This window comes from Lolium perenne, chromosome 1, assembly GCF_019359855.2.
Source record: "Lolium perenne isolate Kyuss_39 chromosome 1, Kyuss_2.0, whole genome shotgun sequence".
NCBI classification, from domain to species: domain Eukaryota; kingdom Viridiplantae; phylum Streptophyta; class Magnoliopsida; order Poales; family Poaceae; genus Lolium; species Lolium perenne.
In genome coordinates, this window is record NC_067244.2 from 157572808 (window position 1) to 157595487 (window position 22680).

General features: G+C 42.4%; 2 protein-coding genes across 6 annotated transcripts; both read right to left on the reverse strand.

The window, feature by feature from the left end:
* Positions 1-683: 683 nt before the first annotated feature.
* LOC127309460 (2-oxoglutarate-dependent dioxygenase 11) lies at positions 684-2770 on the reverse strand. Of its 2 annotated transcripts, XM_051340324.2 has the most exons (5): positions 2337-2770; positions 1957-2204; positions 1540-1708; positions 1384-1461; positions 684-1129 (listed from the first exon to the last, which is right to left on the reverse strand). In XM_051340324.2, the coding sequence occupies exons 1-5, from the start codon at positions 2595-2597 to the stop codon at positions 899-901; spliced, it is 987 nt and encodes a 328-aa protein (XP_051196284.1). In that variant the 5' UTR covers positions 2598-2770; the 3' UTR covers positions 684-898. The 2 variants fall into 2 exon arrangements, with proteins under 2 accessions (XP_051196284.1, XP_051196280.1); XM_051340320.2 differs by having other exon boundaries at positions 1384-1708.
* A 141-nt stretch (positions 2771-2911) lies between these two features.
* On the reverse strand, positions 2912-13284 carry LOC127309425 (protein SWOLLEN 1). 4 transcript variants are annotated; one of them, XM_051340302.2, is made up of 17 exons: positions 12979-13284; positions 10322-12444; positions 9975-10208; positions 9192-9538; positions 8819-9053; positions 8669-8744; positions 8532-8584; positions 8324-8431; positions 6732-8258; positions 6549-6655; positions 6082-6184; positions 5746-5926; positions 5342-5409; positions 4883-4995; positions 3651-4418; positions 3380-3476; positions 2912-3282 (listed from the first exon to the last, which is right to left on the reverse strand). In XM_051340302.2, the coding sequence occupies exons 2-17, from the start codon at positions 12432-12434 to the stop codon at positions 3266-3268; spliced, it is 6147 nt and encodes a 2048-aa protein (XP_051196262.1). In that variant the 5' UTR covers positions 12435-12444; positions 12979-13284; the 3' UTR covers positions 2912-3265. The 4 variants fall into 4 exon arrangements, with proteins under 4 accessions (XP_051196262.1, XP_051196255.1, XP_051196271.1 ...); XM_051340295.2 differs by having other exon boundaries at positions 8324-8434; XM_051340311.2 differs by having other exon boundaries at positions 6732-8243; positions 12979-13283.
* Between the last annotated feature and the right edge of the window lie 9396 nt (positions 13285-22680).

Sequence of the window (22680 nt, forward strand, 5' to 3'; positions counted from 1 at the left end):
AACATACAAAGAAGCCTTGATTAATGGTGATAAGGCCAAAGTAGGGGAGATAGAAGCTTTTTTACTTTCTATTGAGGATGAGAAGAAGTCTCTTAAGAGCAAACTCATTACTCTAGATGCAGAATTGACAACTGGGAGAAAGCAAATCTTGAGGATAGGCACCAACTTGATGACTTCTTTTTTTTTTTTTTTTTTTTTTTTGCGAGGAACTTGATGACTTCAGTGGCTACAAGAAAATGACCAAGATTGAGCTGCTGATAAATGTGCAAGGGGAGGATGTGGTGAAAATGCTGCCACTTGACACTTGTTTGCTAGTTCAATTAGCCTCTTTGGAGTGATCATCGCATACTTGTTCTGCTGAGATGAGTTTTTTTCAGGTGTTTGGTACATCAATTTTGCGATGGGACTTCGAAATGAGTGTAACCATTTTTTAAATTTCATGGAGATTTCTATGTTGCTATCTCTGAGTGAGTATTCCTCTGTACTTGATCCATCATACTGTCGATCACCATTGTTTCCATCTTTTCACCTGACGGACGGTGCATATCGCTTCTCGTGTCAATGAAACATATACATATGTGTGTATATATATGTAAAAAAAAATCGGCAATCTGCGAGCACGTTTTGGGGGGAGATAAAAAAAGTTGGTTCATGAAATGTTGCTCATCTGCAGACACCATATATGTAAAACAAAAAATTCACAAAATATATTGTTCATAAAAATTGTCAGAAATCCATGCTATGAGAGAATTACAAAGAACATCCATCTGAAAGCAAAATATATGAGACAAAATAATTGGCCAAAACAAAGACATGAGACAAAGGAAAGCACAAACACTATCAGCAACCTGCGAGCAGAAAAGTTCACTGAAATACAATCACTACTCTGATCATATAACTATAGCTTCAAGCTCTCCAGGTACCTCCTCCCTTCCAGCTTTGCAGTGAAGTATCCCTTTGTGTACTCAAAACCGTCTATCGCCTTGTAGCGTGGATCGCCTAGCTCCTGAAGCGGGCCGATTGTGCAGGGAAGGTGCACGCTGTGGAACGCTGCAATCGTGATCCTTTCCTTTTCAGGGTTTATCACGGCCCGGTGCTCGATGCTCTTGTACTTCCCGTTGGTGATTATCTGTTGGAAAACAATAACAATTACTCAGGCAGATTTAGAGTAGTGAACTGGTTCATTTCGATTGCATCATCTTGTTTATAAGAAATTCTGGTCCTACCCTGGGCTCTAGTTCCTTTTCTTTCTCCTTTTGCTGAAAATTGTTACATTTCTTTTCAGTGTTTACTATTCTGGGCTGCTCTCTTAACAGTAAATAGTATTTGCAGTTTCTTAGCCAGTTTTCTCGAGAACAGACCAGATCCTAACTAGGCACATACCTCGAGAACGTCGCCGATATTGACGACGAGAGCTCCAGGCAGGGCCTGCACTGAGAACCATTCCCCGCCCTTCCTGATCTGCAGTCCTTGAACATCATTTACATGGAGGAGCAATGTCATGCCGATACCATCCGTGTGAGGTGATAGGCCTAGCACCTTGTCGGCTTGACGGCAGGGAGGGTAGTAGTTGATCCTCACGGACTGGGGCAACCCCTTGAAGGTGCCCAGGAGTGCCTCATGGTCAACTCCCAGGTCCTCTGCCATGAACCTGAACAGTTGCTCAGTTACATTTGCCAGCTCCGTCGTGTACTTGTCGAGCGTGTCCCTAGGATGAGCAAACAGGGGGTCAGATGTTTGACACTTTGACTCCGTCAAAGCCAAGCACGAATTCGGACTATGATGAAGTCTTTTGCATCAAATTGAAAAAATAGCCTATCAATCTAGGTGAAGAAACGTTAGCATCCAATTGTCACTTCCGTACGTGCAAAAAAATATTACTACTCCACTATGATCAGGTGAAATGACCTTGAGCAACGTACATCACCTAATTGGCGAAACAGAAAACCATTTCACCTGAAGGTGGGGGGCTTCTTAGGCCAGAAATCAAGGCTCCGTTCCTCGACGGGCCTAGTGGCGAGGAACAGCAGGTCAACCCAGTCGAGCTTCTGCTCCTTGGAGAAGACGAAGTGGTGGCCGAAGCCCTGCATACCGTTGGGCGGTATCGCCACGGCTGACTTCTCCTCCAGAGGAAGGCTGAAGAACTCCGAGACGTCGGCCTTGATCTGTTGCGACAGCACTTCGTCCACTCCATGGTTCACAAGCTGCAGGGAAAGAAACTTGCACGATTCTAACGAGGTTTTCCGCTGCCCAATGGTGTGAATCGTGGCAAAATATTGCAGAGAGAGAGAAGTGAATCGCTATGCTCTAGCGACTATGAACAGTAGAACACAGACCTGGAAGAATCCCCAGTGCTCACAGGCGGATCCGAGCTTAGCCAGCTCCTCCTGGGAGAACTCGGGGTTGATCAGCCTTGACATGTCGATCGTCGGCAGAGTATAACTCCCGGCGTCGGCGATGACGGGATCGGCATCGATCTCCGGCCTGATGTACCTTTCGGGTACCTCACCGGAGTCGTGGATGGTTGCTGCCACGGCCTGCACGCTCTCTTCAAGGCAGACGAACGCCACCTTGATTTCATCAAAGGCTTCAGCCATGCTTCCTTTGGTCAAACTAGCTCGCTAATGATGGATGGCTAAAACTATGAGCAATACTAGTTGAGATGTATGTATTGAGACAATTCAAACAAGCGAATAATTTAGAAAGTCAACGCTGGCATTTATGTGTAAGGATGACACAGCTCACAGTAGAGAGCAACCTAATTCTATGTCATCGCAAATCGGTAACAGGAAGTCGGCCTACAAATCAGAGTTGCTGCTTGCTTCACGATTCATTGCTTTCGGCAAACACATCCCTATACAATGCATCAACGACAGTGCAACAGCCACGACAACGGATTGCCAATCACACATCAAGGTCAAAGCATTCACTTACACCGGAAGCAAGTAACCAGTCGATCATTCCAACATGGGGCTGGCACTAAAGACAAGGTAAGATACCACCCTCACATACATACCTCATGACTGTTGATGATTAAAAACCAGACCCGTTTTTTCCCTTCGCACTGTATCTACACAGTGACGGAGGTTTTGGGGAGATTAATGGCTAACCCTAAGACACAATGATACTGTCAAGTACAATAAATAAATAGAGAAAATGCACTAACTTAAGCTAGTTTATAGTACATCCCAACACAGCAACACTCCAATCCTATCATTTTGCTTCCATACTCGGCAAGCCACCCATTATGTACAGACGCCTTTAATTAGCCATGAGCTCTCCCTGTTTCCAAACAGTTCACAAAATAGATTGACCATCATGGCATCAGGAATGACATCAATAAATTAAATCTCCAAACCACCAAGAATAGAAGCGTTACCTCTTGAGGCAGAAGTAGCACTCCTGAAATTAGTCCTAGGGACTTTTTCGCCAGTAACTTTGGAGAGTATAAGGGAACTCTGCATGCCCTCAAGCAACTGTGTAGCAAAACCAAGTTAGCACATATACAGCAACAAGCTCCATAAAGTACGTTGTAACACATCAATACTGAAGACTACAATGAAACTGAAAGGTGCCAAATTATGCCCCAATATACAGTTGCCGCAACAAAAACTATCAATATTCAGTAGCAGAATGGATAGTTCCTGTACCCGTGAGGTTGGTTGAATTTTGCGGTTCGACCGTCGGGGTTCAGCAGAGTCAGAGCTAGCCTGGGCTGGAATTTCAGATGTTTTCCTGTTCAAGTTATTATCCATAGAAGGAACATATTTCCTTTTTGCTCGATCCATAGTGGCTGGCTTCTTCTTGGTACTAGGGACACTTGGTGTAGGAACAGAAGCATCTTCAGTTATAAGGTTGACAGTAGGGTTGACAAGGTTGGAAGAGCTTGCCGCGTTAGCCGCAAAAGCAAAACTGCTTTCAACAGCACTAGAGCCTGGGACATTCTGAGACTTCGCAGATTTGAGCCCTCTGGGTCGCATGTCACCTACCCTCTTTGCTCTCTGGTCGAGTTTTAGGGTACTTTCCCGTGGTCTTCGCAGTTGTGCTACTGATTGTTTTGGAAATCTTGTTGATGTACTACCCTCAGAAATCTGTTTGCTTACATCCATGAACTTCTTCATCTTTCCAGGTTTTGGGACACCGAAGACCTTTGAGCCTTCCTTTTGCAGTCCAGGCCGCCTGGTAGTTTTATCCTCAGCTGCACTTTTTCCGATGTTGAAAATCATGTCCCTATCAGATAAAGACAGTGGTTTTGGCTCCCTTAGCTTTGTTCCGGCGTTAGTGATCTTGTCTTTATAAGGGCCCTGTGCTTCTCCAATGATGGGCATCTTGTCTTTCGAAGGGCCTTGTGCCTCTCCAACGATAGGCACATGGTCATTCACTGCTGTCCGTTGGCGTTTTTCATAAGGAGAATCACCCTGTCCACAAAACATTGCTATTCAACATGACTGCAGAAGTAATATTTAGCACATTCGATAGATATTGTAATGTGCATTTGAACTGTACAAATATGAGCTTTGACTGTAACTTTTGGTAGAACATTTTGTTAGTGGTTACAAGTACGTGTGGGTAAAATCAGTTTCACGGTTTCGCCGGTTTCAGCTTAGTTCATTATTTTGTACTAAACTGGAATTAAGATTCGATGTGTGAAAATAAATGAACAAGTCACATTAACTGGTTTCAAACGGTGTCAGTTTTGCCCACCCCTAATTACAAGATCATAATCAAAAGTGCTTTTGAAGACGATTCCAATAGTATCAAATGTGCAAATAAACGTAAGTATTATCGATTAAATTTTGGTCAAAGCTCGAATTTGGGCAGTTTAAAGTACACCTTAGATTTGCAACGGAGGGAGTAACATGTCCAGAAAATAGGAAGGAACCTTATAAGATTTGTCTTTCCTATCTCGTGCACGGGACCACTCTGTCCATTCGCCATCCTTCCAAACAAGTGATGGACGAAGAGTCCAAGCATCAACGACTACAGAATCACCAACTGCAAATACATGATTAAGACAAGACGTTAAAGAATCATCTATTGAAGAACTTTGTCGTTACATAAATAAAAATTCACAGGTCAAACTAGAAATCTAAGCAAAAAAAAGTAAGTGCAATAACCAATTATGTCCCATCAAATGTTAATGATGTCAATTTCAGTTCAAATGTGGGCGGCATACTCAATACTTTGTCTAACTGGAAGCATTGATTGTCATATACAAATTTTGAGATTGAATTAGTACTAACTTGAAATATACACTCAACAACAAAACTCACCGTGCAAACAGGTTACAATAAGAATACCATACAGCGAGCATATACATATATAGAGGTGCTAATGTTACCTGGAAATTGCACAACAAACTTTGTTTCACCAGATTCGCAGTTCTGAGAAATAATACCCTCTCGCCAACTGTTGAGAAACAAAGCTTCAGATCATTAAGTGGTATAAAATAGAACACTACTATCACACTCAGAACACTGTTACCATAGGAATGACGCTGTAGCAAGAAAGAAGACGGTTGTAGAGTTGTTTCTAAAACTCATTTTTTACTTGTATGTATGACATACTGATTCTGTGCAGCCTTCCAAACAAAAATACTGAAACAGGGATACCCACCGCAGTATTGAGCATAAAGACCACAGGTGGATATGAAAATCTACAACATATTGCGCTGTCCGCAGCTATATCTTATTGTCCTTTTCCATGGAAAAAAAAGTTAAGACTTGAGAAGACTGAATGCCATACCTATTTTTGATCCATGCATCCACGTGATCACCAATAGCCCAAGAATAATTTCCTGCGGTGTCCCTGTGGCGCTTTCGAGTACCTTTTAATTTAGACATAGTAGCAGGATGGGCAAGGCGTATTTGAGGTGCCTTCTCCCCCTCCTGCTTCAGTGACACCCATTCTTTGCAAAGACCAGGTCCTAAAAATGATCAGTTAATCACAGAGCCTGATTAGCATAAAGCCCAACACTTCAGTGTAGCCTGAGGATAACAAAAGAGTGGATAGAATGCATCCGTTATGGAAAACGAGGCACCTATGAAAGTGCACATATTAATTGAAGAAATTGGTACCAACCTCCACTGTGGACCTCATAGCTGATGAACGCACTATGTTCGTTTATATCAAGGACTTTAGCAGAAAACCAAGCCGCCCCAGACCCGCCCACATCAGCTAAAACCTGAAAAAAAATGGAGTAATATTAGACAAGGTTCTTATCATGTGACAGATCAGGTTGTAATCTTGTGGCAGATCAGATCAGATAAGATACTGTAAGGGTGACAAACAAACATACTACTGTCCCATTACAATCATTTCAATGTGCGTAATTAAACTTGCCAGATTTAAACTTTAGCTGCTGATACACACAAAAATGTAAAGCTTGGTCCCATGAAATGTATCAATAAATGGGTCATATAAGAGTACTTAATATTACCTTTTTATGGATTTCTACCAATATGTCACTTAAAGTAAACAGACGAAGTTGTGTATTGATATTCATGTAGAAAGGGGGAAACATATCCAGGCAAAAAGAATCAACTGACCTCAACAAGAGATTCCTTTCCAATACCATTCCAGATTATGCTTGGTGCTGTATCATTTGTGATGACATTGAATGGGGCAGCAGATGGATTTTCTTCAACCCCATTTCCTACACGAGCCAAGCAAAATAAAAATCAGCTACTGAACATCGATCAAAACATACAAAAAGATACTTGTAGTTTTACCTGAGTGCATCCCATCGGGCTGCAATTCTTTGACACTAGAAGATGGCTCCAATTTCTGGTCATATTTAGATTTATTACCACGCTTTCTGCCAGATTTATTAATACCAGAAGGCAGCTCCAATTCTTCTATTACCACGTTATCAATGGTGTTCTCAGCCTTTTTATTCTTCACTCTATCGGACTTCCAGTAGCCATCAGGACCAGCTTCCAATAGCTCACCTAAAGTAAAAGGCAGAGGCTCACCCATTCCAATGATGCTTCCTGCTTTGAATACAGCCTCTGCTGCAAGCTCTGCAGCTTTAAGTATGGCATCTAAGTTTTCTGCACGTTTTGCAGCTGCAGATGCCTCTTCAACCCTCTTTCTAGCAACCTCTCGTGCCACCGAAATGGTGGAGCCTGGGGCATGAGTGCTGTCTTTTGTTTTCCAAGACGATTTGGGCGTGAAACTTAACATACTGGATAGATTGTTATTGACATCAACTTCGCCAGCGTCACGCTTCTGCACGGAATTAAAATATTTTGAAGAGCCAAGGGCTTCTTCTGCCATCATTTTCGCCTGCAATGCAGCTGTTGTCGCCATCTTAGCAGCTTCTGCAGCAACCTTCGCAACAGAAACTGCAGCAGAAGCAGCAGCAGCAGCTGAAGTAAGCTTTTGTTCTACGTCTGCAGGTAATTTCCCCATTGAGTTTGTGGATAATTGGCTCCATACACCTTCACTGACCCTAAGTGCCTCCATAGAGTACATACTTGCACATTTGTCTTGGTCCATACATTGCTCTACTGCACCACTGATCTGTTCTGAAAAGATTATTCTACGGTCAACACTCTTACCACCCAGGTAGTTAGGCACAGAGGTGATCAAACTTGCATTAGGAATAAGCCCGCTGCCCAGAACATTACTTGGAGAAGGAGTAGATAAGGTGAAGCCTGGTACGTGCTTAGTGGCAGGAGTAACAGATGCAAGGTCTGTTTTGAGTTGAGAGGAAGCAATGTCAGGTTGCTGTTCTGGACTTTCTGAAGCTTTCTTTCTTTTTCTTGGCTTTTGTGATGCAGCCCCACCTCTGTTACGCTTAGTACTAGCCGGTGCCTTCTGTTTCTCTTCATGTACAACTGCTAATGGTGTAGCTTCTGAAATGGATATGTTTTTACAAGGTCCCTTTGCAGATTCACCTGAAGTGGCAGTTGGTTGCATTGATGAATCGAATATTAAATTTTGTGGTGGAACTAGCCAAGGTGCAGCACGTGGACCCTGAGGAAACCACGATGTAGCAGCAGAAGTAGGTTGCCTCGTCTGTGAGTTATATGTGAATACTGGTGATACAGCCTGGCTAAAATCCAGATGGGAACTTCGTTGTAGATTCAGCGCAGAACTAGCAAGAGGTGACATACTGAAAGTTGGTGAGTGCAACGGTACAGCAGTATATGCCGGCAATACAATTTTGCCACCTTTTCTGCCATCTGGTTCAGTTTTGCCCGCTGTACCCTTACTGGCTTTTTCAGCCACGCGATTGCCTGCAAACTCATTTACTGCAATTAAGAAGCATGTAATTATAATTATATCATAGTAGTGCAATCATCATATCACATATTACCTATATGTGAGCTTGTAGGAGTTTCCAAACCAGCTAAAGGTGATTTTTGATTCTGAAATCTCTCAACAGCAGCCCGCCAAACTGCCTCCCATGCACAGTTGCCATCACCTACTGTTCGTTAATGCCAAAATTATAAGACAGGACAAACAAGGGAAGAATCTCGCAAAAAAAAATAGTACAACACTTTCAGCAATGAAACAACACGCACCAGACTCTCCAAAAGCTGACACCATGTAGGCCTCTGCTGGTGGTATTCCTTGACTGCAGAAAGAAATTAATTTCCATAATATGTACACTTATAACTAAACAAGTAAACAATGTAAGTGTAAGAGAGTTCGAACTCACATAAGAGCTCCATAAACAAATATCTGAGCACGTAGCTGCACATGTTGTAAATCTGTGAAAGGTTGGTGTGCTACAGCTGCAAGAAGCTGATGTATTCAGGACAGGTAATATAGATATCTGGACTATTTGAAATATAGAAGGTTTGCCTACCACTGCTTGCAGACGTTGAATGCTGTTGTGGCTGCTCCTGCTCTAGTGTTGCACTTTTAGTTTTAGTACTATCACCGGTATGGGAGCTGACAGAGAGCACTCCACCACTTTGAACTACTTTTGTCCCAGATTGTTTCTCTTTGCCAGTCTCCAGAACAGATGTTTTCTTACTCTCTTCAGTGTTTTGCCTCGGTGCATTTCCAGGGCTTCCAGGTTTAGAGTTTTCTGTGGTGGCCTAAAATTGGGACAGAGTAAACAAATTACAATATAATAAACCGTGCCAATATCTCAGCTAGCTCATGCAAGTCTGATGTGTATTTAAGGTTCAAACTCATGCACACAGGGAGAGAGAGAGAGAGAGAGAGAGAGAGACCTTGGTATTTTGAGCAGACTTAGATATGGGAAAAGGGCTCCAAGCAGGACAATGAGCGTTTTCAGATACTTTTGGTGGATCTCCAACCTCAAACGAGAAACTTCTATCATCACCTGCTGTATTTGCCTCAGAACTGAGAGTAGGTTGTATATTTTTGGCAGAACATTCTTTGGAGCTCTGGGAGGCATCAGCTGAGGCCACAGGATCTTTTTTATCATCGGATTGTTCAGTTAGGGTGTGACTAATCACAGCACTACCCTCCTGTCTACCTTCCTGGAGACAGGGTTCAGTGCAACTAATCACTGTAGGGGACCCACATGTAGAATCATTACAGCTTCCATCGATATCTGTAGCCAAAAGAATATGTCACTTCAGGTCCGCTTGGGCTGATTGTGTTAGCACGGTTAACAACTTAACAGCATACTTCTCGCAACAGAATGGAAACAAGTAAGTTGACAGAATCACATATAGTGAGGCTCGAATTTGTAAAAGAGTGCCAAAACTGAGTGCAAGGCTTGAATTTAAACAATGCTTCAACATTCTATACCTTCTAGAAATATATTATAGATCTGGAACTTGTTTGGAGCAAGAAGATGAATTTGCGGAGTTTGGCTGTCTATGTTAGCATGACAAATGTATGGAAGGGGAAAAAGGGGTTACTAATCGACTAAAGGGCTAAGTGCATAAGAGCTGTCAGAAATATTTGCTTTGTAGAAATATAGTTTCTTCTAAAAAGTGGTCACACATCCCTCTTATGGAGGAAAACTGGTAGCACACACTAACCTTTTATATGCACACTCATATCATCCTTCTCATTTAAAGGAGTTTCTATGATTGCTTTTGCAGCCTTGTCAGATGAGATACTCGAGGGTGGTGTGGACAAATTTCCGCGATGCTCAGGTTGTACGGAAGGTCCATCAATCTGGCAATTTTGTGGATAAGAAACTTCTTGGTGGTCCGAGTGTGCTGAAGGCCTGTCGGCCTGGCATTTCTGTTTCTGAGCATCTGGATGATCACCTGAACGAATCCTAGCATTGTCAGTTTTAAGAGAAAACCTGCTCCAATGAAACACACATTGCTAATAGATACTCAACCAGGATGAAATTATGGGAGGAAACAAACAAAGTCACCTGATTTATCCTGAGTCTGTCTCGTGGTCAAACTACCCAAAGAAGTCTGCTCGTTGAATTGCGTCTTTTTTGCAGCAGGATCAGTTTGACTGCTCGAAACAGCATTGACATTTGAGTTCCCTGACATTGCTGGCTTCTTTCCCCATGACCCAGGAACAGATGTTACATTGTGGCCTCCAACTTCTGAAGAATTAGCACCTTCCTCAAACGACTCCACGTGATCTATTGAGGAGACCGTCAAAGTATTTTCATCGAGTACACCAGCAGGAGAACGGTCGGATGGAACACCTCCTGAACAGTCAAGTTTATCCATTGTTGCATTGTGTGTATCAGCAACAGTGGTAGAAACGATATTGCTGCTTAAAATGCTCAATGGTGCCATATTTTTCTCTTGAGACCCAGAGTTAGGTGATACCAAATGCTGGTTCCCAGACTCATCTTCTAAAGCAGGCGTATGATCTTCCTTCACTGGCCCCTCCTGATTTACTGATGAAATGTTTAGATTCTTTTTGTGAATTAAACCAGCTGAAATATTGTCAGGTGCTGCGTTGCCCGACAAGTTAAACCCATCTTTTGATGTACCAGTAAGATCTCTATCATTTCCATCATCACTAGATTGTACCGAGTATTCAGACTTCTCTGAAATAGCTGAGATTTCCTCCATAATTGTTTTTTCTTCCATAGCAACACTGTTTAGATTATCAGCAGAATCTTGACGCTGCTCTAGCACTCCATGTTTTGAGTCGTCACCAGTGCTCATATTTGTATCAGCTATAACAACATTTTTTAGATTGGCAGGTTCTTGATGCTGCTCAGGTCCATGCTTTGAGACGTTAATATCTGTATCATCCACCCCATCACTTTTTGTAACTTCAGTGACATGAGCAAGCTGTTCTCCATTAGGAGACTGAATCAACTCACTACTTTTGGTTGACAGGGGAGTAACTGGATGAGGACTAGAATCTTTGAAATCTGGATGGTACTGACTAGATTTAGCAGAACTGGGTTCTTCGCCAATACCAAACTTCTCAATGGCAAGCTTGCTGCTGGTGTCAACTGAACTTTCAAGGACTTCTGCTGCATGTTCCACTTGTGAAAAAGATGGTTGAAGCGAGGCACTGACACTCTTGCTAGTGCCATCACTCCTTTGCAGCATCTTAACTGGATTGGTGATGGCCTCCAATAACCCGTCCGAACTTTCTGTCAATTTTTGCAATTCATGCACTCCTCCACCAAGTTTATTCGCATGCATATGGTTGTCTTGGTCGAAGCGATATGAACCAGTAGAGTATATGCTCTGAATTGGAGCTAACTCAGAGAAGGGCTCGCTTTTGAGCGTCCTGGAATCTACTCCAGCTGAGTGTACGTTGAGATTGTCCAAAGAAGCACCATCATGAACCACCTCAAAGTAATTGCCAACAGCTGGACGGCTTTCTGGTACGCTTTTGGAAGCAGAAGACAAGTTCTCGCTCGCAATGCGCTTCTCAGGAATAGAGTCCAGCATATAGCTTGACGTCCTACCTGATAAAGTTGAACCTGCAGTACGTTCAGCTTTCTCATCCATCGAGGACCGTGCAACATCTACAAATTGAGGTTGATTCGCCGAAGGTTCTTCTGAATGAGCACCCTGAGACTGGTCATTTACGGCTGGCCCTACAGTGCTATCTGGTGGGGAGTTGCTTGACTTAGGTTGCGTCTTGGATGGATCGATCTGACTATCCATACCACTTGGCTGCCGATGTGCACTACCATCCATGTTACCCGTCATCTCATTTTCCCCGACCGACTTCAGCAACATCTCCACGCACTCAGTGGACGTCGCGTCCGACCAGACATAGTTGGTCCTGGATATGGAGCAGGACTCAGCCGCGCTAGAGCTGAAATCAACAGCGCTCCCGGTGGACAGCACGTCGATCCAGCTGTTATCGTGCCCTCCCACGCTGAAAAAGCCCTCGGAATCCGTCAAGTTGTCGAACCTGAGATGGCCCTGCAGCTGGTCGTCGATGTCAAGCTTCGGCAGTGCGAATGGCCGCAGACTTGACGGGGATTTACTGCTGTCCTCGCCGGCTAGCTGGAAACTTCGGCTCTGGAAATCCGTATCATCATAATCCATGGGTGTTTGCCTGCAAGATGGGCAGATTTATTTAGAATGTGCAGAGATGGAAGTTCCAACGGGTTGTCGACGTGCGTAAGCAGAGTCTGGCAATATCCGGCGTTACAGTTTACACATGATGTAGTTCATACATATTGTTCGGATGGGTGGCCTAAGATTACAGGGTAAAGTAATTTTGCTTGACAGGAACTGTAGGAGACCACAGCAGCTTAGCCTAGAATCATATCGCTAGTGAGTTCGAGACAGCTGGGTTGATGCAAACCAGGTTCCAGGATTCCTGACACAGTCATCATCCAACACTTAACGGACTGCCAGTGGACGCTACCCCAAAAGCTCGAAAACCCTAATTCCGAAACGTCGCCCACGAAGTTGAAACCAGGCCGCAGGTCAAAAGCATCATCCAAAACACGAAGCGTCCCCATCCATTTCAAGCGGCACCCAAAACCCTAGCTCGCGCAGGGCAGGCGGCTACAGGAGCAAATTCCCGACGCAGGCCAAAGCGGCGCGCGGGAAATGGAAGAGGGGGGAGGGTGGGGGGAGGTACCGATGGGAGGTCGCTGGAGCTTCTAGCACCCGCCATCCGTGAGCGGAACCCTAGATCCTGCAGGGCGGCGGCTGCTGCTCATACCCCGGCGGCCGGCGCCGGGACCGAACCCTACCCTCCTGCCTCGGCGGCCGCGCGGCGCGTGGGAGGGGAGACGGCGGCCGGCGGCGAGGCGCGGCGAGGGCGGCGGAGGGGGCGATGGGCGGGCGGGCGGGATGGAGTGAGGTTTTGTAGCTTTGTGGTTTGGTTTGGCTGCGCGAAGCACCACGCCAGTCGCGAGGCAGGCACCAGTCAGTCCACCACCGCACACACTGGGGAGAGGAGAGGAGAGGAGGGAGGCGGGTTTGGGGCTGGGTCGGGTTCTTGTTGCGGCGTTTGGGTTCGGGTTGGACCACCTGTGACTCTGTTGGTAGTGGTAGGTGTCAAATGTGTTGTGTGGGTCATGTCATGTGTGAAAGCCCTCTCCCTCCCCCTCTCATCTCAAATAAAGGTGTGAAAGCCTTCTCTTTTGTCTTTATACTCTTTTGTGTTGTTTGAATTTCGTGTTGAGAACTACGATTTTTTTGGCTCGAAGAGTGTAAAATACGGAAGTAAAACAAAATCATCTATGTTCACCATACCAATAGTGCTCCTAATTACATCAGCGGTGACGCAAGAGTTCGTTCGATCCTGAAAATGGAAGCATAGTTACGAGTTTTGGGGAGGGCGCGTTACATTTACGCCCATATATTATTCATTGTGCCAGCTAGATTGCGCGTTTTTGGTTGTCGTTTGTTCCCAACGTTCGGAAACCTTGCAAGCCACCCTCTAGATGAGCGTGAACAGTTTTTTCGTCTTGTTCCCTTCTATAAAAACGGTCGACCACGTGTCTACTTTCCATGTCAATCTCTTGTACGATCAATTCAAAAAATACTAATCAATGTTTGATAAAATTGTTTTGGCAAAAGTGCATGGGTTCACATTGTTTATGACTCAAATTACATCGTTCGCCATGGGCTATCATGATCGACGTCCAAGCGTGAAGTCGGAGAACAGATTTTGGAACTTCGATGTCGAATGACTAAACCGTTTTGTTAGGGACACATGACTAAAATGATATATTATCCTTCTTTAGCAAAAGCATAATTTTGAGTTTTGGGGAGGGTGTGTTACGTTTACATCCACGTATTATTCATTGTGACAGCTAGCTTTCGCATTTTTGCATGTCGTTTGTTTCCAATGTTCAAAAACCTTGCGAGCGCCCCTCTAAACGCGCATGAGAAGTTTTGTCTTGCTCCTTCCTATAAAAACAGGCGATTGACACTACTTTCCATGTCAATCTCTTGTATGATCAATTCAAAAATACTAATCAATGTGTGACAAAAATGTTTCGACAAAAGTGCATGAGTTTACATTGGTTATGACTCAAATTACATTCTCACGGTGGGCTATCATGATGACGAATCCAAGTGTGAAGTCGGAGAACGGATTTTGGCACTTCGATGTCCAATGACTAACACATTTTGTTAGGGAACACATGACTAAAATGATTTTATGTAAAAATGACATGCATCCCTTTTTAATATCTAAAATTATTATTATTTACATTATGGAAACTGGAAAATGATGGGTGATACGTCTCCGACGTATCGATAATTTCTTATGTTCCATGCCACATTATTGATGATATCTACATGTTTTATGCATACTTTATGTCATATTTATGCATTTTCTGGAACTAACCTATTAACGAGATGCCGAAGAGCCAGTTGTTGTTTTCTGCTGTTTTTGGTTTCAGAAATCCAAATATTCTCGGAATTGGACGAAATCAACGCCCAGGGGCCTATTTTACCACGAAGCTTTCAGAAGACCGAAGAGGAGACGAAGTGGGGCCACGAGGTGGCCAGACACCAGGGCGGCGCGGCCCTGTCGTCTGGGCCCCTCGTGACGCCCCCTGACCTGCCCTTCCGCCTACATATAGTATTCGTCGCGAAACCCCCAGTACAGAGAGCCACGATACGGAAAACCTTCCAGAGACGCCGCCGCCGCCAATCCCATCTCGGGGGATTCAGGAGATCGCCTCCGGCACCCTGCCGGAGAGGGGAATCATCTCCCGGAGGACTCTACGCCGCCATGGTCGCCTCCGGAGTGATGAGTGAGTAGTCTACCCCTGGACTATGGGTCCATAGCAGTAGCTAGATGGTTGTCTTCTCCTTATGTGCTTCATTGTTGGATCTTGTGAGCTACCTAACATGATCAAGATCATCTATCTGTAATGCTATATGTTGTGTTTGTTGGGATCTGATGAATAGAGAATACTATGTTATGTTGATTATCAATTTATACCTATGTGTTGTTTATGATCTTGCATGCTCTCCGTTATTAGTAGAGGCTCTGGCCAAGTTTTTACTCTTAACTCCAAGAGGGGGTATTTATGCTCGATAGTGGGTTCATGTCTCCGTAAATCTGGGGGAGTGAGAGAAACCCCTAAGGTTATGGATGTGCTGTTGCCACTAGGGATAAAACATTGATGCTATGTCCGAGGATGTAGTTATTGATTACATTACGCACCATACTTAATGCAATTGTATGTTGTTTGCAACTTAATACTAGAAGGGGTTCGGATGATAACCTTGTTGGAGATATGCCCAAGAGGCAATAATAAAATGGTTATTATAATATATCTTTGTGTTTATGATAAGGTTTACATACCATGCTATAATTGTATTAACCGAAACATTGATACATGTGTGTTATGTGAACAACAAAGAGTCCCTAGTAAGCCTCTTGTATAACTAGCTTGTTGATTAATAGATGATCATTGTTTCGTGATCATGAACATTGGATGTTATTAATAACAAGGTTATGTCATTGTATGAATGATGTAATGGACATACCCAATTAAGCATAGCATAAGATCACGTCATTAAGTTATTTGCTATAAGCTTTCGATACATAGTTACCTAGTCCTTATGACCATGAGATCATGTAAATCACTTATACCGGAAAGGTACTTTGATTACATCAAACACCACTGCGTAAATGGGTGGTTATAAAGGTGGGATTAAGTATCCGGAAAGTATGAGTTGAGGCATATGGATCAACAGTGGGATTTGTCCATCCCGATGACGGATAGATATACTCTGGGCCCTCTCGGTGGAATGTCGTCTAGTGTCTTGCAAGCATATGAATAAGTTCATAAGAGACCACATACCACGATACGAGTAAAGAGTACTTGTCAGGAGACGAGGTTGAACAAGGTATAGAGTTATACCGATGATCAAACCCCGGACAAGTAAAATATCGCGTGACAAAGGGAATTGGTATCGTATGTGAATGGTTCATTCGATCACTAAAGTCATCGTTGAATATGTGGGAGCCATTATGGATCTCCAGATCCCGCTATTGGTTATTGGTCGGAGTGAGTACTCAACCATGTCCGCATAGTTCGCGAACCGTAGGGTGACACACTTAAAGTTGGATGTTGAAATGGTAGAACTTGAATATGGAATGGAGTTCGAATATTTGTTCGGAGTCCCGGATGAGATCCCGGACATCACGAGGAGTTCCGGAATGGTCCGGAGAATAAGATTCATATATAGGAAGTCATTTTATAAGATTTAAAATGATCCGGAAGGTTCTATGGAAGGTTCTAGAAGGTTCTAGAAAAGTCCAGAAGAAACCACTATGGAAGGCGGAGTCCCAAAGGGACTCCACCACCATGGCCGGCCAACCCTAAAGGGGGAAGAGTCCCAAGTGGACTCCCCTAAGGGGGCCGGCCACCCCCCCACATGGAAGGGGGGAATCCCACCCCAAGTGGGATTCCCACCTTGGGTAGGTTTCCCTATCACATGGAAGGTTTTGGGTTCGGGTCTTATTCGGAGACTTGTAGTCCAACACTTGGGGCTTCCACCTATATAATGAGGGGCCAAGGGGAGGGGGCCGGCCACCCCAAGACCACAAGGTGGCCGCACCCCCTAGTGGCCGGCGCCCCCCTCTCCCAAACCCTAGCGGCCCTCTCTCCTCCACCACATCCCGCACGCTTAGCGAAGCTCCACCGGGTTTCTCCACCACCACCGACACCACGCCATCGTTCTGTCGGATTCAAGAGGAGCTACTACTTCCGCTGCCCGCTGGAACGGGGAGGTGGACGTCGTCTTCATCAACAACCGAACGTGTGACCGAGTACGGAGGTGATGCCCGTTCGTGGCGCCGTGATCAAGATCTTCTACGCGCTTTTGCAAGCGACAAGTGAACGTCTACCGCAGCAACAAGAGCCTCATCTTGTAGGCTTTGGAATCTCTTCAAGGGTGAGACTCGATAATCCCCTCGTTGCTACCGTCTTTTAGATTGCATCTTGGCTTGGATTGCGTGTTCGCGGTAGGAAAATTTTTGTTTTCTATGCAACGAATCCCTACAGTGGTATCAGAGCCAGGCTTATGCATAGATGGTTGCACGAGTAGAATACAATGGTTTTGTGGGCGTTGATGCTCTTGTTGTCTTTAGTTTGAGTACTTTGCATCTTTGTGGCATAGTGGGATGAAGCGGCTCGGACTAACTTTACATGACCGCGTTCATGAGACTTGTTCCTCGTTCGACATGCAACTTGTATTGCATAAGAGGCTTTGCGGGTGTCTGTCTCTCCTACTATAGTGAAGATTCAATTTACTCTTCTATTGACAACACTAGTATCACCGTTGTGGTTCATGTTCGTAGGTAGATTAGATCTTACTCGAAAACCCTAAACCACGTAAAATATGCAAACCAAATTAGAGACGTCTAACTTGTTTTTGCAGGGTTTGGTGATGTGATATGGACATAATGTGATGATGAATATGTATGAGATGATCATTATTGTATTGTGGCAACCGGCAGGAGCCTTATGGTTGTCTTTAATTTTCATGTTGAGTAGTATTTCAAATTAGTTGTAATAGTTGCTACATGAGGTGAACAACCATGAAGACGGCGCCATGAACCTTGACGTTACGACGACAATGATGGAGATCATGCCCGAAGATGATGGAGATCATGTCCGTGCTTTGGAGATGAAGATCAAAGGCGCAAAGACAAAAGGGCCATATCATATCACATATGAATTGCATGTGATGTTAATCCTTTATGCATCTTATTTTGCTTAGAACGCGACGGTAGCATTATAAGATGATCCCTCACATTAATATCAAGATAATAAAGTGTTCTCCCCTCGTATGCACCGTTGCCAAAGTTCGTCGTTTCAAAGCATCTCGTGATGATCGGATGTGATAGATTCAACGTTCATATACAACGGGTATAAGCCATGTTGCACACGCGGAATACTTGGGTTTGCTTGACGAGCCTAGCATGTACAGACATGGCCTCGGGACAACGGAAACCGAAAGGTTGAACACGAGTCATATGGATGATATGATCAACATGTTGATGTTCACCATTGAAGCTACATCATCTCACGTGATGATCGGTTTTGGTGCAGTGGATTTGGATCGTGTACCACTTAACAACTATGAGGGATGTTGTATTAAGTGGGAGTTCATTAGTAATTAGATTAAAACATGAACTAATTATCATGAACATAGTCTGAGTAGTATTTTGAATTAATTTTGTAGTATTGGCATCCGTTTTTCTACCATGCGCTAGTCTTGTGATTGAGATAGAAATACTGTTAAAATCTGACAAGAAACTTTACGGACTGGTACCGTATTGTTAAAGAATCAAGAAATGATTAAGTCCTATTGCAAACTTTTAGTAAACCTCACATTGTTGATTCAAAAGAGCTATGGTTTCAATTAGTACCTAAAGTTATCTTGTCTCCATGAAACTTGAAGTTCAAATCTGTTTGAAAAGTAAGGAGCTGAAAATTTAGTTTTCAGAAATAATCAAGGTATGAGATATATGTGATATCTAAGACCTTATTGCAAGATGTTAGAATATAATTTGGTGAGACTACATAAACTCATAAGTTTATGGGAATGTACGAAGGTTGAAGACGCAAGGCGTCCCAATCCTCCAACTATTGGGGCACTAACAATATTCGCATATCCATGAAGTAATCATCCTTAGTATGCACCGTTGCTAAGACTCGTCGTATCGAAGCATCACGTGATGATCGGGTGTTATAGATTCTACGTGTGCATACAACGGGTGCAAGCCAGATTTGCACATGCGAATACCAAGGTTAAAACTTTATGAGCCTAGCATGTACAGACATGGTCTCAGAAAGTCATCATGATACAATGGATAAAATTATGAGTGAAATTGTTCATCACATTTCAAGGTTACTAATAGTGAAATCCGGAACACTTGTCATATGATGATCAACTTCAAAGTAAGAACCTTAAGGTTATTGGTATTTGACTAACAAACCGAGAAGTTATTGAAGTTGATGTGTTTTTCTGAATAATGAGGAAAGCTAAAAGAGAAACTACAAAAGATTATTGGCAGAAAGAAAGAAAAGACTAGAAAGTCTAGCTCAGGTGTATATAAATGATATACATGTTATGGATGTATTCCTCGTTTAGTCACACAATGAAATTCTTGGGTATTTGTACCATTTTGGTTGGTATGAAGTGTCATACAAAACAACGCAATACAAGAATACAATGGCCTAAGTGACTAACAAGGAATATGATAGGAATGCGCGTCTGGAACAAAAATAAAGTGTTATTATGTTCGTCGTTGGCATTCTATCTAGCCCTTAGAATTTATAATAAAGAACTTAATAATTGTTATTTTGCTCTTGTCAAATAAAAACAATGAGTTGTTCAAATTATGACATTACTCCATGTACGATGGATAAGTTATTATAAATTTTAATGGTGAAACACACATACATAACACTGACGCTAAAATGTCGTAAGGCAAATGATTTGAATTCCACTTATTTGTGGAACCGCCATTTAGGTCATGTTGGAAAGGAACGCATGAAGAAACTCCATGCAAATGGAATATTGGAGTCATTTGATTTATGAATCATTTGGCGCTTGCAAATCTCTTCTAAAAGGAATGACTGAAATACCGTTCATAGGCCAAGTTTTGAACGGGCAACTAACTTAGTGGAAACATACATGATGATGTATATGGTTCACTGGGCATAGTTGTGTGCGGGAGATTCTTCTACTTCATGAAAAGTTCAAACAATGAATTGAGTATATATATGTAGATATATTCGATAAGGAAGAAGTTTGAAACATTTGAATGGATTCAAATAAATTTCAGCATGAAGTGGAAATCATCGTAATAGAAAAGTCAAATATCTATGATTGGATCATAGTGGAAATATTTGAATTACGATTTTTAGCGAACATCTAAGAGAGTTATGAAATTGTTCTACAACTCACATTTCTTGAAGTATCATAGTGATGATGAAGTATCCAAGAGATGTATCCAAACCTTGTTGGGTCAATGATGAGATAAAATATTAATGCCATTATAATTTTTGTGGATTATGCTTTAGAGACTACCGCTTTTACACTAAATAGAGCATCATCATGATCCATTGAAATGACACCATACAAGTTATGGCATGGGTATAAACCCTAATAGTCATTTCTTTAAATTTTGGTCTAAGAGTTTACAACCAAAAACGGATAAATGTCTTTGTTGGTTATCCCAGAGAATTGATTGGGAATTCTTCCCACTATGTAGACAAAAACAAAAGTGTTTGTCAATGTTTCTTATTTCCAAGAAATTGATTCTAGCGAAGTATTTGAGTGAGAGGACAATAGAACTTGATAAGGTTTATGAACCTGAGCATAATGATCAGAGTAGCGCAGCATCGGAATTGGTTTCGGAAGCGGCCACGACGATCATGGCTCCCATGACTACAAAGTGTTTTAGCCATGGAGATCGAAGTACATATTGAACCTTGTAGGTATGGTTTACTTTGTGATCAAATAAATGATTTGTGGACAAAGGATTGATTTTGAACAATGATAAACCAACTACAAACAAAGAAGTTATGATGGGCCCCGACTCCGTTAAAATGGCTATACGCCATGAAATCCAAGATAGATAAATACTTTTTGAAAGTAAATAGATCTATAAAATTGATGGACTTGGATGAAATATCCTTGAAGAAGCTCGACTTGTCGAAAAGTTGTTTACGACAAAGTTCAAAGAGTTGACTACGATAAGATTAGATCTTTCGTAGCAATACTTATAGTCTATGTGGATTATTCTAGTAATCACTACATATTTCTTTTATAAGATATGTTAGTAGGATGGTAAAATACATTACTTATCAGAAGTATGTATTAAAGGTGTATACAAGATACAACCAAGAGTTTTGCTGGTCCATGGAATACTAGATAGGTATACAAACTTCAATTAGATGAAGTGAGTATCGCGGAGTTGAAATCTTCACCAGATGAAATAATCAAAGAGTTTTTGATTTCATCAGAGACGATGAAGAGACTTGCATTTGCAAGAAATTAAGTGGGAGCGCTGAAACATATTTATAATACTTATGTAGATGACATATAGTTGGTTATAAATGATGTTATTATATACTTGATTAAAAGGTTTCATTGAGAAATTAACTTCAATGAAAGGATATGGACTGAAACAAAATTTGTGTCAAGATCTATGAAGATAGATTGAAACACATAATATGTTTAAGTCAAAGTACATAGAATGGATATTGAAATAGTTCAATATAGAAATATTAAGAAAATGTTCTTGTCATGTAAAGTTTTAACAAGACTTGAGTGTATCTGACACTCAATGAGTGATTATAGATCACAAATAATATGTACACAATCAGATATCACGTACTCTTAAAAATGTTATGAGCATGTACCAGAATGATGAAGGAGATATGCCCTAGAGGCAATAATAAAGTGGTTATTATTTATATCTTTATGTTTATGATAAATGTTTATATATCATGCTATAATTGTATTAACCGAAACATTAGTACATGTGTGATATGTAGACAGACAAGAAGTCCCTAGTATGCCTCTTAAACTAGCTTGTTGATTAATGGATGATTAGTTTCATAATCATGAACATTGGATGTTATTAATAACAAGGTTATGTCATTGTATGAATGATGTAATGGACACACCCAATTAAGCGTAGCATAAGATCTCGTCATTAAGTTATTTGCTATATGCTTTCGATACATAATTACCTAGTCCTTATGACCATGAGATCATGTAAATCACTTATACCGGAAAGGTACTTTGATTACACCAAACACCACTGCGTAAATGGGTGGCTATAAAGGTGGGATTAAGTATCCGGAAAGTATGAGTTGAGGCATATGGATCAGCAGTGGGATTTGTCCATCCCGATGACGGATAGATATACTCTGGGCCCTCTCGGTGGAATGTTGTCTAATGTCTTGCAAGCATATGAATGAGTTCATAAGAGACCACATACCACGGTACGAGTAAAGAGTACTTGTCATGAGACGAGGTTGAACAAGGTATAGAGTGATACCGAAGATCAAACCTCGGACAAGTAAAATATCGCGAGACAAAGGGAATTGGTATTGTATGTGAATGGTTCATTCGATCACTAAAGTCATCGTTGAATATGTGGGAGCCATTATGGATCTCCAGATCCCGCTATTGGTTATTGGTCGGAGTGAGTACTCAACCATGTCCGCATAGTTCACGAACCGTAGGGTGACACACTTAAAGTTGGATGTTGAAATGGTAGTACTTGAATATGGAATGGAGTTCGAATATTTGTTCGGAGTCCCGGATGAGATCCCGGACATCA

Coding starts and splice junctions, on each gene's coding strand:
- LOC127309460 (XM_051340320.2), bottom strand. CDS start 2,597: ATGGCTGAAGCCTTTGATGAAATCAAGGTGGCGTTCGTCTGCCTTGAA. Junction 2,205..2,336: donor AGCACTGGGGATTCTTCCAG/GTCTGTGTTCTA, acceptor CTTTCCCTGCAG/CTTGTGAACCATGGAGTGGA. Junction 1,709..1,956: donor AAGAAGCCCCCCACCTTCAG/GTGAAATGGTTT, acceptor TGCTCATCCTAG/GGACACGCTCGACAAGTACA.
- LOC127309425 (XM_051340295.2), bottom strand. CDS start 12,434: ATGGATTATGATGATACGGATTTCCAGAGCCGAAGTTTCCAGCTAGCC. Junction 9,054..9,191: donor AGTCTGCTCAAAATACCAAG/GTCTCTCTCTCT, acceptor TCCCAATTTTAG/GCCACCACAGAAAACTCTAA. Junction 4,996..5,341: donor GTTTGTTGTGCAATTTCCAG/GTAACATTAGCA, acceptor ATGTATTTGCAG/TTGGTGATTCTGTAGTCGTT.